Genomic DNA, 15,492 nt, shown 5'->3' on the forward strand with positions numbered 1-15,492 from the left:
AATCAAATTGAGCTGCATCAGCAGGTCTGTTTACCAAGTCTGCTATTAAAGTCATCAAGTAATGTATATTTTAGTTTTTTTCATGGTTTTACCATCAACTGTAACTGCTGTTACTGTTCCACTTAATTGGTGATTAGTTGACAATATCAATTTTAGTGTAATGTGACAGCGTTAAACACATGCAATGGTTGAAATACTTTGAACAGTCCATGAGCATGGAAATCCGAGATGTGAGGCGAGAGCGAGGTCGGGAAAACAAAGCGTGGTCGGTTACGAGAAAACTGAGCATAGAAAGATCACTGGAAAATTTGGCTAAGGAAAGCACTCAATAATCTGGCAACATGACGGTGACAGAGTGCGGTTTAAATGGGTAAGGAGGATGATTGGTGATAGCGTACAGATGTGTGGAGAGTGGAAAGTGAGGCGGTGAGATGTAAGGGGTGGTTGGGAACGTGGAACAGCAGCGCTCATATGATCATGGCAGAGCTGTAGCCTGACAGGTTGTAACAGTACCACCAGCACCCCCGTTAAATACCACCTGGCATTCTAGCAGGTGCCTCAGGGTGAAGTCTATGAAAGTCAGTGATAAGGGAGCAGTCCAGGATGAACCTGGCTGGTACCCAACTTCTCTCCTCAGGGCCATAGCCTTCCCAGTCCACCAGGAACTGGAGACCACGTCCACGGTGACAAGACCTGAAAAGTCTATGAGTCGAGGGGTGGGAGGGGGTTAAATGGGTGGAGATAGTGGACAGGGGACCAGTCGACGAATATGGAAGATGTAAAATGTAGGATTGATTCTGCGCATGGAAAGTGGTAGAGCAAGTCGGATGGAGCATGGATTTATGATCCGGGTGATGGTGAAAGGTCCGATGAATCTTGGTGAAAGTTTCTTGGACGTGGTATTGAGGGGGACGTGCACAAACAATGGTCCACAATGGTTAGGATGCAGGTATTGTTTTGAGATGGTGGTAGGCCAGTGACGAAGTTGATTGCGATGTGGGACCAAGGGCGGTGGGGAATAGATGGCGCTGGTGAGGTCGGCTGCCGTCACGACTGCTCCGACCACCTTTTTTTTGTTTTTGTTTTTTAAGTTAGTTTTCAGCATTTTTAAATCGGCAAAATCACCACCATTGAGTACATTAGGTATGATAGAGACACTCTTGGTTCTATTGGTATACAATGCACTCACAATTCGACGTTTTTAACTCTGGATCCGAGCTGGCCGAGTGAGATCCTGAGGGAGAACAAAGATCCAGCCGGCCGAGTTCTTCTCGGTTCACCACATGGACAGGACACGGGACTCGGGGAAGTGGCATGTGTTTAATGGTGAACAGCAGCTGGTGCAACAGCGCGAACGTTGTTCCTCTCACATGCTCCTGCACACCAAATCTGAAACTACTGTCCATCATGTGTCGTCCTTTTTATCTACTTCGGGAGTTTACATCGGTCATAATCAGTGCCGTTTATACTCCACCACAAGCGGACACGGACACCCCACATGCTTCAAAGAGGCCATCATTGTTCCTGTCCCGAAGAAACCACATCCTGCTTCTCTCAATGACTATCGCCCTGTAGCCCTCACCTCAATAGTGATGAAGTGCTTTGAACGCCTGGTCAAGGACTTTATCATTTCATCTCCACCAGACACACTGGACCCTCTACAGTTCGCTTACCGTCCAAACGGTTCTACTAATGATGCCATCTCTCATCTCCTCCACACATGACTTACTCACTTGGACACTAGAACGGGGAATTATCGGCCTACCTGAAGGGGAACTGGGAATCTGGAGAACTGGTGCCAGAGGAACAATCTCCTCTTGAACGTCAGCTGATAGTGGACTTCAGCACTAAGCAGGAGAGGAACTACAAGACCCCCATCATCAACGAGAGCCCAGGGAAGAGAGTGGAGAGCTTCAAATACCTCGGTGTTCACATCACACAAGATCTGTCATGGTCCTGTCACATCAAGTGACAGGACCATGACAAATGGTGCAAAAAGGCCCGACAGCGTCTCTACCACCTCAGACGCTTGAGAGACTTCCAACTGCCCTCGAAGGTGTTTAGGAACTTTTACTCCTGCACCATAGAGAGCATCCTGACGGGAAACATCTTAACCTGGTTTAGGAACAGCACCATGCAGGACAGACGAGCTCTACAGAGGGTGGTGCGATCAGCTGAGCGCATCATCCGCACCGAGCTCTCTGACCTGCACTCAATCTACAGCAAGCGGTGCTGGACCAAGGCCAGGAAGATTGTGAAGGACCTCAGCCACCCCAGCAATGGACTGTTCTCTCTGTTGAGGTCAGAAAAACGATTCCGCTCCCTGAAGACCAACCTTCTGTTTTCCTTTTCATATTTATTTTTCTACATCATAGTCTTTTATTTTAAGGTCACAAGCAGTTGTCTAAAGCATTTCACTGCATATTGTACTGTGTATGACTGTGTATGTAACAAATAAATTTGAATTTTAAAATTTGAAATTTGAATTTGAATAGAAAGATGTCTAAGGAAACCGTCAGGAGGGCGGTTTGTAATCTTGTTCCTGACACAGGTTTTACAGAAGGCCACAAAATTCTTGACGTTCTCCTTCAGCGTGGACCACCAGAAGCACTGTTGAAGGAGGAAGAGAGTGCGTGCTGCCCCAGGGTGGCATGCCAGTCTGGAACTGTGAGCCCAGTCTAACACCTGTGCTCGTACAGAGACTGGGACAAAGAGCTTGTTGGGATGGACGATGCTTGAGCCTGGTTCCCGTTTGAGGGTCTGCTGGACCAGGTGCTCCACATTAAGCCGGTTTATTGCCACGAGGCATTGAGGAGAAAGGATAGTCTCCATTGTAGATGCATCCTGAGAGGTGGAGAATTGCCAAGAGAGGGCGTCAGGTTTAGCGTTCTTGGAACCAGGGCGATACCATAGCATGAACCAGAAACGAGAGAAGAATAACAACCAATGTGCCTGGCGTGAGTTGAGCCTTTTTGCCGTTCCTAAATATTCCAGATTCTTGTGGTAGGTCGGCCCCTTCCAGCCAGTGCTCCAATCTTCGAGGGCCAATTTGACCGCCAATAGTTCACGTTCCCCAATGTTGTCGTTGCCCTCAGGGGGTGTGAGTCTGCAGAAGAAGAAAGAGCAAGGGTGAAGTTTATTGTCTTCTGTGGATTTCTGAGACAGGATGGCCCCTACTCCGGTTTCGGACACGTCTACTTCCACAACAAACTGGAGGGAGGGGTCGGGAAAGATGAGGATGGGAGCAGTGGGGAAACAATGTTTAAGGTCCTTGAAAGCTCTGTCTGCCAGGAGGTTCCATTGGAATGGTTTCTTAGATGACGTGAGGGTCGTAAGTGGCCCCGCCACCATGCTGTAGCTCCGAATGAAGCGGCGATAACAGTTGGTAAACCCTAAGAAGCGTTGGAGTTCGCATCTTGATGATGGTACTGGCCAGTCAGTGACTGCCTTCACCTTGCTGGGGTCCATCTGGATGCCCTCAGGGGAGATGCAATATCCCAAAAAGGATGTGGATAAGCAATAAAATTCACATTTTTTCACCTTGATTTAAAGTTTATTTTCCAGTTAGCCATTGCAGGACCTGGCGAATGTGGGATTTGTGTTCCTTGACCGAGCGTGAAAAAATCTAGATGTTGTCCAGGTAAGCAAAAACAGACATTGAGAAAATCCCTGAGAACATAGTTAATGAGAGCCTGGAACACTGCCGGCGCATTGGTCAAGCCAAAAGGAACCGCTAGATACTCATAATAATGGGTATGTTGAAGGCAGTTTTCCACTCATCACCCTCCCGTATCCTGACAAGGTGGTAGGCGTTTCTCAGATCCAATTTGGTGAAGACACGGGCATCCTGGAGGAGTTCGAAGGCTGATGACATCAGAGGAAGTGTGTAGCGTTTTTTTTTTACAGTGATTTCACTTAACCCTCTGTAATCAATACAGGGTCTGAGGGATTTGTCCTTTTTTTCTATGAAGAAGAACCCTGCTCTTGCTGGCAAAAAGGATGGGCGGATGATCCCTGCAGCAAGTTTCCTCTCGTGGCGTGGACAAGGTTCGGCCTATAGGGGCGGAGCATAAACATGAAGAGAGGCAGGTGGGACTCCAATCCAGGACCCTTCTTTTAACCCAATCAATGTGTAGGTTATGCATCCTTAACCAAGGGAGGCCTAGAACAATGGGTGCATGGGCATTTAGTGGGACTCCAGGACCCTTCTTTTAACCCAATCAATGTGTAGGTTATGCAGCCTTAACCAAGGGAGGCCTAGAACAATGGGTGCATGGGCATTTTGAACAATTAGGAGGGAAATGGTCTCTGTGTGGTTGCCTGAAAACTGTAGGGTGATGGGGGTAGTGCGGTGGATAATCAGGTTTAGTTTGCTGCCATCAAGAGCCTAAACTGTAAATGACTGATGCAAGTGCGTGAGAGGAATATTGAATTCAGGGGCAGTGGAAGAGGAGATTAAATTCTGATTGGCCCCGAAGTCCAGTAACACGTCAGTGACGTAGGATTGGTCGTCATGGGTCAGGGTCACGGGGAAGCATGATCGCTGGTCCTTAATTGGGTCCAAGACTCCATGGAGAAAACACGCACGATCTGTGTCATGGTTCTGCCATGGGCAGGTCCATGGCAGAACCATGACACGGATCGTGCACGGAATGCCCCAATAAACGCCCTCATGCGCTTTGTAAAAAGTGGGTTGCAATGCTCTAAAATCCTCCCAGGTGGAGCATTGACTGCTTCAGTTAACTGCAGTGTCCAGGCAACCCTAAACAGCATGTTCAATATATAGGCAGTTCTTACATTGTCAACATAGTTTCATAAATAGATGATGTGGTAAAAAAAAAAAAAAAACATTAATAAAACAGATTTTTTAAAATCACTCAATAACCAACCCATGATGCTCATGCTATTTTACTTTACAGATCTTTATTGTAAAGGGTTTAAACAATGTTTTCCATGCATGTTCAATTAACCATAATCAATTAATCATGTATAATTAATAATGCACCTGTGGAATGGTCGGTAAGACCTTAACAGTTTACAGAAAGTAGGCATTTAAGGTCACAGTTCTAAAAACGCAGAACACTAAAGAGACTTGTCTACTTACTGTAAAAAACACCCAAAGAAAGATGCCCAGGGTCCCTGCTCATCTCCGTGAACGTTCATTAGACATGCTGCAGGGAGGCGTGAGGACTGCTGATGTGGCTAGGGCAATAATTTGCCATGTCCGCACTGTGAGACGCCTAAGACTACAGGGAGACAGGAAGGACAGCTGATCATCCTCGCAGTGGAAGACCACGTGTAACAACACCTGCACAGGATCGGTACATCCGAATATCACACCTGTGTAACAGGTACAGGATGGCCACAACAACTGCCCGAGTCACACCAGAAACACACAATCCCTCCATCAGTGCTCAGACTGTCCGCAATAGGCAGTCCATGAGGAGGAGATGCACTGCAGTACTTCAAGCAGCTGGTGGCCACACCAGATACTGACCGGTACTTTTGATTTTGAGCCTCCCTTCATTCAGGGACACATTGTGAAACATTTTTAGTTTATGTCTTATGGTGTTGACTCTTTTAGTGTTCATACAAATATTTACACATTAAGTTTACTGAAAGTAATAACAGTTGAAAGTCAAAGGACGTTTCTTTTTTTTTTGCTGAGTATAGATATGAGCATAATGTAAAATGTATAATGTAATAGTTCATAAAACACCACAAAAAAGAGGGGGATAGGTACAGTTTAGTAACCTTTGAAGTGGCACTTATTCAGTAAACAGACAATTTTAGACAATAAAACATTTTATTTAGAGGTAGCGCTGCTCCGTTTAAGAGTGTACTCCACCCAACCTGTACACTCAATCTGCTCATTCATTCATTTATGCTGTAGTAGCAGTCCATGGAACAGAATCCTTCAAACTCTCGGTCAGAATAAAATGACGAGGCCTAAAAACATCTGTAGCGCAAAACGGACATCGATACAAACTGCCAACCCTTACCTCGAGGGAAAACCTGTCTGTGTTTCGTCTCTGTCGACAACAATTAAACGAACAATTAAATAACGAAAATAAAGAAAAAATATATTTATATTGACTAACCACACCAAGCCTTACCGCTGCCATGTTCTTCCACGCTAAAATAAAGGTACTTACATATAAATAGGATTACCGCTGATTGGCCAACGCAGAAGCTCCATTCACCAATGAGAAACCTTTCGGCACGCCCCTACCTTTCAGCACGCCCCTACCTTTCGGCACGCTGATTGGCCAACGCCAAAGCTCCATTCACCCACCAGTTTCTTTTGACATGCCCTCTACCTTTCGGCACGCCTTATTGCTCCAGCCTGCAGTTATCCCTACTTGCAGGAATGCGGAGCGAGGAGATCCTGCGACAGAGCCTTGTGTGCGGCGTGACTCGTGCAGGAATGCGGAAGCAAGGAGAGCCGGCGAGAGAGCCTTGTGTGCGGCGTGACTTGTGCAGGAATGCGGAAGCAAGGAGAGCCGGCGGGAGCGAGGAGAAACTGCACAGGTTGGTTGCACTCGTGGTTGAATGCGAGTCAGGTTTAAAGCGTTGCAATGGTCGTAAAAATTCTGTGAACAGTCTGTGAGCATGGAAATCTGAGACAGGAGCGAGGTCGGAAAACAAAGTGTGGTCAGTAACGGAAAAACTAAGCATAGAAAGATCACTGAAAAATTGGGCTAAGGAGAGCACTCAATAATCTGGCAATGTGACAGAGTGCGGTTTAAATAGGTAAGGAGGATGATTGGTGATAGCTACAGCTGTGTGGAGAGCGGAATGTGAGGCGGTGAGATGTAAGGGGTGGTTGGGAATGTGGAACAGAGCACTCATATGATCATGGCAGAGCTGTAGGTTTTGAAGGATACATCTATATATTATATGGTTTGGGTGGTTTAGACTGGAAAACACAGATGATATCTGCAATAAATGTTCCCTCCCATCACTGATGTCAGTACAGGAGTGTCTGTTCCTTTCCCTCTTACCTGTGTCACCTGAACCAGTTAAACTTAACTAACTGGAGAAGGTTTAGAGTGCTACCTCAAATTTTATAGGGTATTTTCAAAATTTTTTTTTACAGCATCATGTTTGTTGATTTTGGTACACAGGATGATGGCACTGAACCTATGGACACTTCTGATTATCCTTGCTACTGGTTCTATGAAGCAGTAAGTGGCGTTTGGCACAGAACTGAGGTATTGTCTTATTTTATTACTATTCCAAAGCTTTTTTCTAGCTGCTTTCATGAAAAAAGTATTCCTTTACAGGATGATCCAGTGAACCTCATCAGCAGCTCAGATCTGGAAATCCTTTTCGCTAAAAACCCAAATGGAGTTATTACCATCACCACAGCAGCAGGGATCTTTAAAATAGATTTTTGTGGTAATGTCACTTCTCAGGTTTATACTTAAAACTATTTTTGTGGATTATAAATATGTTTAAAAATAAATGAAAGTTGTAATGCTTAAAAGTAATTATGCTAAATCAATACATGACTTTTAAAAAGAATAATAACATTTAGATTTACTAAAATTAGGGTTCCTGAAGACCAACCTAAGGACAGGACAGGCACAAAAATTAAAACGTTCTTTATTCACTCAGATCAGGTCTGTGCATTTACAGTTTCTTTTAACTAAAGCTTAACTACTCTTGCTTGATGAGTTCATCTTGTGTGTTACCTTTATCATGAAATGAAAGTGAAACTCCTTCCCTTTTTCTAATTAAATAGATGCACATGTGCAAACCAGGCTCCATCTGTACCTGCTCACTGGGAGAAGATGGACGCTAAAGCACCTTATAAGGTACAGCTTATGATGGAAAAGCAAACGAGACATTTTAGCCAAGTTTGGGGATCCCTTTGGGGCACATACAGATACAGAGAAGCTTTAATCAAATCACTGCTTTATCCTTGGGAAATGACATATTTTCCATAATTTGGCTTTAATTTTTTTGGCTTTTGAGTATCATGAAATTACAGTATGTCATTTGTATGGTTATGGGTCATTGTGCTCACGTATGTATTTTGATAAATGGCAATGACAATTACCATCTCAAAAAATTTTACTGAATTTTAACCCATGTTGTTATGTTTGCTGTGTTTGGCTTTTGCATTTACATTATTTTATATTCTCATAAATGACAATAATATACTCCAATATTCAATAAACACAGTTTTGGTTATGATTTAATGATCTATTATGGGCTTATGATAAAAAGATTTATGTCAAATCTCCAGTAACGTAACACCAAATTATTTACAATTACACTGTTAATATTTGCAGTCCTTTATTTAGGAAATTTCTGCCTCTAGTGTTCAGGAGGAATGATGTACTATTTTTCCTGTGTGTGTATGCATGGTTGTGTAATACAGTATATATATATATATATTACATGTGATTACTCACCATAATCAAATATACACTACCTGTCCAAAGAAAAAAAAAATCCTGCGTTTAACTAAGCAAATAGGTAAGAGCCTTCCACTGGGTACTTACAGTGATTACTAGTTTTAGCTTTCAACCAGTTATTAACCCATTCTGATGCAGTGAGTAGCTTCTCATTTCTTAAACAACTATGCCAGAAGACATATCCTGGTCTTGGCAAAGATGTTACTCTTTCTCAGAAGAGATTTTTACCTGTACCCGCAAAAAAAAAAAAACAACTGCAGAGATTACTGAAACTACTAAAATTGGGGTAAGAACTTCCCACACATTATTAAAACCTAAAAGGACAGTGTTTGAACCATCATCTTTAAGAAAGAAATGTAGTGTGATGGAAAATTACTTAAATGTTTGCTGAAATCAAATCATATTCAAACTTATGGCTATGTTTAATAATGAAGGTAAGAGCATTTACACATGCACAAGCTAAAGAGAACTCAAGAGACTCAGACTAATTAGCTGTCACTAAGGCTAATTGAAAAACAAGGCTTCAATTTGCTAGGATTGTGGGTCATTGTAGAAAAGTCTATTCGCCAGAATGTGGTCTGATGAGTTTGGTTGGTTTCTTTCCAAAGACATGCGAATTAGGATGATTAGTGTTTCCAAGTTGCCCTAAATTTGTGTATTCCCTGCAATGGATCGGCACCCAGTCCAGAGTACAGTATAACCTGCCTTGTGCTCTAAGTTTCCTTGGGATAGGCTCCGTGCCCCATGTGACTCTGTATACAGGATAAAGTGGTACAGGAGTGTGTGAGTGGTTCAGAGAGCATAAGACATCATTTTCACATACAGATTGGCCACCACAAAGTGCAGACCTTAACCCCATTGATAATCTTTGGCAAGTTCTGGATGAGACTTTACACAGCACTCCGACTCTCCCTTCATCAATACAAGATCCTGGAAAAAAATTAATTGGACTGAAATAAATGTTGTGACATCACATAAGCTTATTGCAATGATGCTACAACAAATGTGTGCCATAATTGAAGCAAAAGGCAATGAAAATGTCCAATGAAATATTAGAGTGTCTGAGTTTTTTTTTTTTTTTTTGGCTTGGTAGTGTATTTTATATAATTTTGCAATGGTGAGTACTGATTAGCCATTGCAGTACTAAATGCTGTGTAATCATAATGCCTGCTTAAATACTTTTTTAATTCCTTAAAATCATTAATCCATTATCTCTCTTCTTTTTAAGGCTTTTACTGTAGACAGGCGAACAAGTGAGTTTGAGAAAGTAGAAAGGTATGTGCGAGAAATTGGTCTTCTGCAGGAACCTCTGAAATATATTCACAGAATACAGAATGTTGACCTCTGGGAGCTGTACTGTAGGTAGGTACAGTATCAGTCAGATTTTTACATACTTTCATTATTTTTATTCTATTCTACTATTTTATAATAGTGTTTCCTAATTCAGATCCTGGAGCACAAACACCATGCACGTTTCATGCTCTTAATTCAACAGTTCTAAAACTTAAAGTGTGCAAGTTAGTAGAGAGAACTGTTATTCATCAGCATGGGTAAAAGTAGGCCAATACAGTCCACAGTATTGGGAGTAGGGGGGGGGGGGGGGGGGGGTCTGGGTGGGACTGCCTGCCAAAACCTACATTCAAAGCGAATCATGAAAGCACTTTCAGCAATAAAACACATCTGATAATATAATGTTCTTTTAACCAACACCTCGGAACCATCTGAGTTGCTCAGCTCACAGCTGTTGTGGGCTACAAAACTAACCAGTTTCTAACACAAGGCAGAGCAAAATAACATCATGATAAAAAATCATGATCTATTAATAATAAACATTTATAGAACCATTATGTTATCATCAGCTTAGCTTACGATAGACCCCATTGATGTATATACATTATGCATTATACAAAGATAAACAATCTAAAATGTTGAAATATTTTACCAGTGTATTCATTCAATGTTCTCAATGTATTCATCCCATTTACCTTTTTAGGAAAAAAACCCAGCTGATGAGAATAAAAGGTCAGTCAGACATTGAAGAACGAATGCTCTTCCATGGCACAGGGAAGAACAATTTAGATAGTATTTGCTTGTACAATTTTGACTGCAGAATATCTGAGTCAGTAAGATATGGTCACCTCTATGGCAAAGGTAAGTTGGGTTTGATATTTTCTTGTCTTTATACTACATCCAGTTGTTTACAAAAGTTATTAACTTTCTTTTAGGTACATACTTTTCCATACATGCATCCTACGCTGACATGTACAGCAAGTCCCGAAGCCAGGGACACACAAATGAGACACGAATAATGCTCCTTGCTCGTGTGATTGTTGGGAAATACACAACAGGGCAAAAGAATCTCTGCAAACCTGATGGTGATCAAATTGAAAATATACATGACAGCTGTGTCGACAATACTTTATGTCCCAGAACTTTTGTAATCTTTAATTCTAACCAGATATATCCGGAGTACGTGCTGGAGTATGGTGGGTAATAGGGTGAGAAAATATTCATGGAAGTCACAGAAACATTACTGGTCTATTGATTTTTGGATATAGAAGGTAAGAACAAAATTTGGACATTTTGCTTAATTATTATTATTTGATTTAATGAAGAAGTATGTTGAATAATTTAGATTTATTCCTTAGATTTTTTAAACTAGATAAATGATTAGATAATTAGATTTCTTATTTACAATGATCCAAATAAGCAGATAACAGTTGCAACTTTACTTTTTAATACTTAAGTATTAATGATAGAAAATAAATAATTGCATTTTTCTCTGACCATTCATCCACATTGGGTTCCACATTATGTCCAAGACATAATCATATTTCACTTCTTATGCACCTGCACAGTCCCTAATCTGCAGGATCCTCAGCATTTAAATTCAGTCAAAGTATTCCTCAATGTCAATGTCAGGTTTAAAGTGATAGCGAGAGACAAAATACCCACTAATTACCAGGGCTTTACCGACTACCAAATTTTATTTTTTATTCAATTTTTAATTAGACTACCAATTAAAAATGTTTAATGACATGCAGTGAGTCAAAGATCTTTCCGAATTTTGCGTAAATTTAAAATGGTTATCAATGTTGTAGCTAATACATTACAATTTACATAGAGCACAAAATGGGCTTTCACAATGTGGCAGATATAAATATGTTAGATTCGTGTGCAACTTTTAAACTTATGTCAAAGTATACATACAAGAAATTACAATTTTTAACTCTGTAAATCATAATTTCTACCCTGATTTCAAAAGATCAGCATCTGCAATAACAACACTCATACTGATCAACCTCCACTAATCACCTCATAGTTATATAAAAAATAGCTCGAAGCTGAAGTCCACCTCAGTTCCCCATAACGTAGGCAGTGAGTAGCACAGAAGCCTGTTCCTGAGTCCACATGGGGGCAAAATAGACACATTGAACAGGAGGCTTAATGTCATTAAATGGTACTTGGAATTAAAATATATAACACTATTGTGGTTGTGGTTTAACTTTTTATGACCAGGACTTGAGTATGATTAAATATGTATTTATTCAGGCAATTCCTGCCTCAAATATGAAGGAAATAAAGATTTTCAAAATAGTTTACATTGTGTTTTTGTACTAAAATTGAAGTAGAAAAAAAATCCTGTAGAAAAATGTATTGGGGATAAAATACAAGAAGTGAATGTGTGAATTCATATATGGATTAATGTGTGGGTGAATAAATGAACCTGCTGCCAAAGGGAAATAGGCTTCCAGCCAGCTGCACACCTCTCCAGCTGGTTCACATGTCTGTATGTGGTCATCACCACATTCTCTGCTAGGTCAAACTGTAACCAAAGCAAAAACCAAGTAAGTACATTCAATGTAAAAAATCAGAGAATTAATCTACTGTAAATAGTTATCTAAACAAATGTAAATAGTTTATTTTCTTGTTTTTCTGACAGTAGGAATGGTTTTGTTTTTACAAAAGTACAGTAAGTCTTAAGTAAGCTTAACACTTACTGTACTATTTTATAAATGGTTTAAGAAAACATGTAAACATAAACATGTACACGCCATGTTAATTTTTTTGTGAATACATGAAACTACACTTAAACACTTATAGCATAACAAAATTTAATGTCTCTCTCATATTGTACACCATAGTAATTAAACAGTTAATAACAGATCCAAGTTATAATCAGTCCTTCATTTAAGTAAAGAGTGGTATTATCATACAATCAGTGTCGGTCCCTGACATGACCAGCAGCCGATGCGTTTTCCCGTCTCATGTGTTCCTGACTGCAGTCTCTTGACTTACACTCCATATTTAATGCATTGAACCTATACTGTTGCCTTATACCCGTGGTTCTCAAAGTGTGGGGCGTGCCCCACTAGTAGGGAATACAGACATGACAGGTGGGGCGCAATAAACGGAAGGGGATTAGTGGAAAATAATAGGAAAGTACCTATTCTAATTCATGCTTTTCTTTGTTGACGATAAGGATTGGACACTCGAAACTAGACAATCACACGCAAAGAAATGGATCATTAAGACAAGTAAATTAAAGTAACATCAGAGAAAAAGTGGAACCATAGTGCAATAATAACGGTTTAATGTCGGCATGTTAATTGCAGAGGAACAATGTATAAGGAAACATTTGGTATTATACATGTAATTTTATTTATTCCAATGTGTATGCTGATGTTTCTGTATTTTTGTTAAAAATTAATATTTTATCAGGCAGTACTAGTCTGGCATCTCTAGCCTCCAGTGTGGCAACAAAGTTGCTTTTAAATCCTTCAGGCGCTGAACAGAAGGGAAGATCAATATCGTTCTACGCTTTTTGTTGGTGTGCGGCATTTTTCGATGATCCCTCAATCATTTGTTGCGCCGTAGAGAGTAATGGTGTTTATGCTTTTAAACATGTATAATTTAAGGCAGATGTAGCTTGAAGACAATGTAAAAAGGAAATATACGTGGGTATCTTATTTGCGGGTTTATTTACGCAGCTATTGAATTCGGAACTGCGAATATCAAACTAACTTTACCGCAGACACAAACCGGGTCAGTAGCGGACTGTATGTAGTGGGCATAATAACATCAATGGTACATTTGTTACATGGACCACAAAAAAGCAGGTGATTCAGCACTATCAGCATAACCAAAAAGCAAGCGTAAGAAAAACATGTTGAAGCCTATATTGCGCTTGGATTCATGGTGGGACAATTCGCCCACCCACTTAAGTGGAGAATGACAGAAAATGTTTGGGAACCACTGCCTTATACTTACCAAGGGGTCGAAACTTTGAGGTGGCTATTCTCTGACAAAGAAGGTGCTTGTATGTTGAGCCTATACTTTTGACCCACTAGTGACTGTGAGGTGATGTATACCGGGATGTCATACTCTGATCGTGTCACCGTTGTTCCTTGATGAAATGACTTTGGCTCCACCGTTCCACTTATTTTAGCTTCACAGTATTTACTTGCGTATTTTTTGTGTATTATTATTTTTTTATGATGTTTTTTTATTTATCTCAATCATTTAAGTGACAAATTTGCAAAAAATAAAAACCCCACTGTATGTATAGGAAAACAGTTTTTTAAAGGAAACATGTTACATGGTGTAACGGGTTTGACCCTTTTGCACGGGTGGCACCACAGACATGAAGCAAGTTTTTACAGGGAAAAAAAGGTAATTTTATTTGGGGAAAAATGGCTTAAGAAGGGGTTAAAAGAGGGAGGAAAGAAAAAGACTGGATGCGTGCACCTGCCGGTCTGGAGGCAGTGCCAGGCTGGCATGGGGGCACATGGCTGCTTTCCTGGCTTGGATTTGGGGCCTTAACCTTTTCAGCGGCGGGGATGCGAAAACGGAAGTGAAGGTGCCGCGGAAGCTCGAGCAGTTCTTTCCCACAACGTCCTCTCGCAGAGATCAATAGGAGGCAGTCCGGTCTCCTTTTTTTAAAGTCTTTGGGGCGCGTCACATCACCCCATTCGCGTGCCACTTTCTTTAATAAAAGCCCCCACTCAGCGCTTTTTTGCTTTGCCTCCGGACCCTGGACTAAATCCGCGCTTGGCTTTTATAATGCGGACAAAAGCCCGAGATCCATTAACCCTCTGGAGTCCGAGGTGATTTTGGGGCCATTGAGATATTTGGACATGCTCTAATATTTGTGCTTTTTCAGCTACTTATAATATATTATTGACCAAAATGAATGTATGTGTTTGCATTTTTTAGGAAAAAAAAAATTGTGTGGTATGTAAGTTTTGTGAAAATAAAAGTAGCTGAAATAATGCCATGAAACTCATACAGAACATTTGTTCACAAGACTTTAGAGAACTGGGCTGGTGGATTAGTGTTTTTGCTTCAAAATGATGTGAAAATTATCTTGTTTACTTGCTCACAGAAAACAATACAGTGATTAACATTTTTTAAGTCACTTTTTGACTGTAAAGAGTCTATGCGAAAAGGCGTTAACTATCATTACTAATGCAGTGATTCACACCTGTGAAGACAAAGGCCTGCATAATGAGCTGCATAATGAGCCATCAGACAGGTATGTGACTGAGAGAGGAGAGTTACAAGAAAGAATCTGGGGACAAAATAAGTTTATATATTTTCAGTGTTTAGGTTATTTGAGAATGTATTTGACTCACACAAAAGAAAAAATTGAGGATCACTTGCGAGTTCAGTTAAACAGTTTATTAGGAATAATCAACGTTGAAAAAGCTGTAATCAGGAAGATAATACAGGGTGTAAGGTTTGTTAAGTCTACTCTTACACCCTATGTATTACTACTCTCTCACATGAAAATGTACAGGGACTGAGAAGAGAGGGGACACAGATAAACATATTTACTGCTGTGAAATTTACACATGAAACATGGCTCGGTGTACATGTGGCAACCGTAATATCCCGAAAGGCGGGAATTTACAAAATTAATTTAATCCGACTTCGCCACCCTGCAGGGGCGCCAGGGAAATACTCTCAATAAAGACACACGGGTAAGCTCCGCCTATCAAAGGCAAGAATACAGAGTAACGGAGACGTGGGTAGCAATACAAAGAGATGTTTTATTTATTAAAAA

General features: G+C 40.8%; 2 protein-coding genes across 3 annotated transcripts in view; one reads left to right on the forward strand and one right to left on the reverse strand.

Moving 5' to 3' along the window:
* The first annotated feature begins 7,103 nt into the window (after positions 1–7,103).
* Positions 7,104–10,997, forward strand: LOC128534100 (protein mono-ADP-ribosyltransferase PARP11-like). Of its 2 annotated transcripts, XM_053508407.1 has the most exons (7): positions 7,104–7,214; positions 7,287–7,401; positions 7,556–7,625; positions 7,748–7,820; positions 9,655–9,788; positions 10,420–10,577; positions 10,652–10,997. In XM_053508407.1, the coding sequence occupies exons 1-7, from the start codon at positions 7,104–7,106 to the stop codon at positions 10,918–10,920; spliced, it is 930 nt and encodes a 309-aa protein (XP_053364382.1). In that variant the 3' UTR covers positions 10,921–10,997. The 2 variants fall into 2 exon arrangements, with proteins under 2 accessions (XP_053364382.1, XP_053364381.1); XM_053508406.1 differs by having other exon boundaries at positions 7,104–7,401.
* Positions 10,998–11,180: 183 nt separating this feature from the next.
* The window catches only part of LOC128534098 (protein mono-ADP-ribosyltransferase PARP11-like), a 29,049-nt gene continuing 24,737 nt past the window's right edge, over positions 11,181–15,492 (reverse strand). The window contains exon 8 of the mRNA XM_053508401.1: positions 11,181–12,252. The gene's annotated coding sequence lies outside the window, so the exon portion shown is untranslated. The remainder of the gene's footprint in view (positions 12,253–15,492) is intronic.

The sequence above is a fragment of the Clarias gariepinus genome, chromosome 12 (genome assembly GCF_024256425.1).
Source record: "Clarias gariepinus isolate MV-2021 ecotype Netherlands chromosome 12, CGAR_prim_01v2, whole genome shotgun sequence".
Lineage (NCBI taxonomy): Eukaryota > Metazoa > Chordata > Actinopteri > Siluriformes > Clariidae > Clarias > Clarias gariepinus.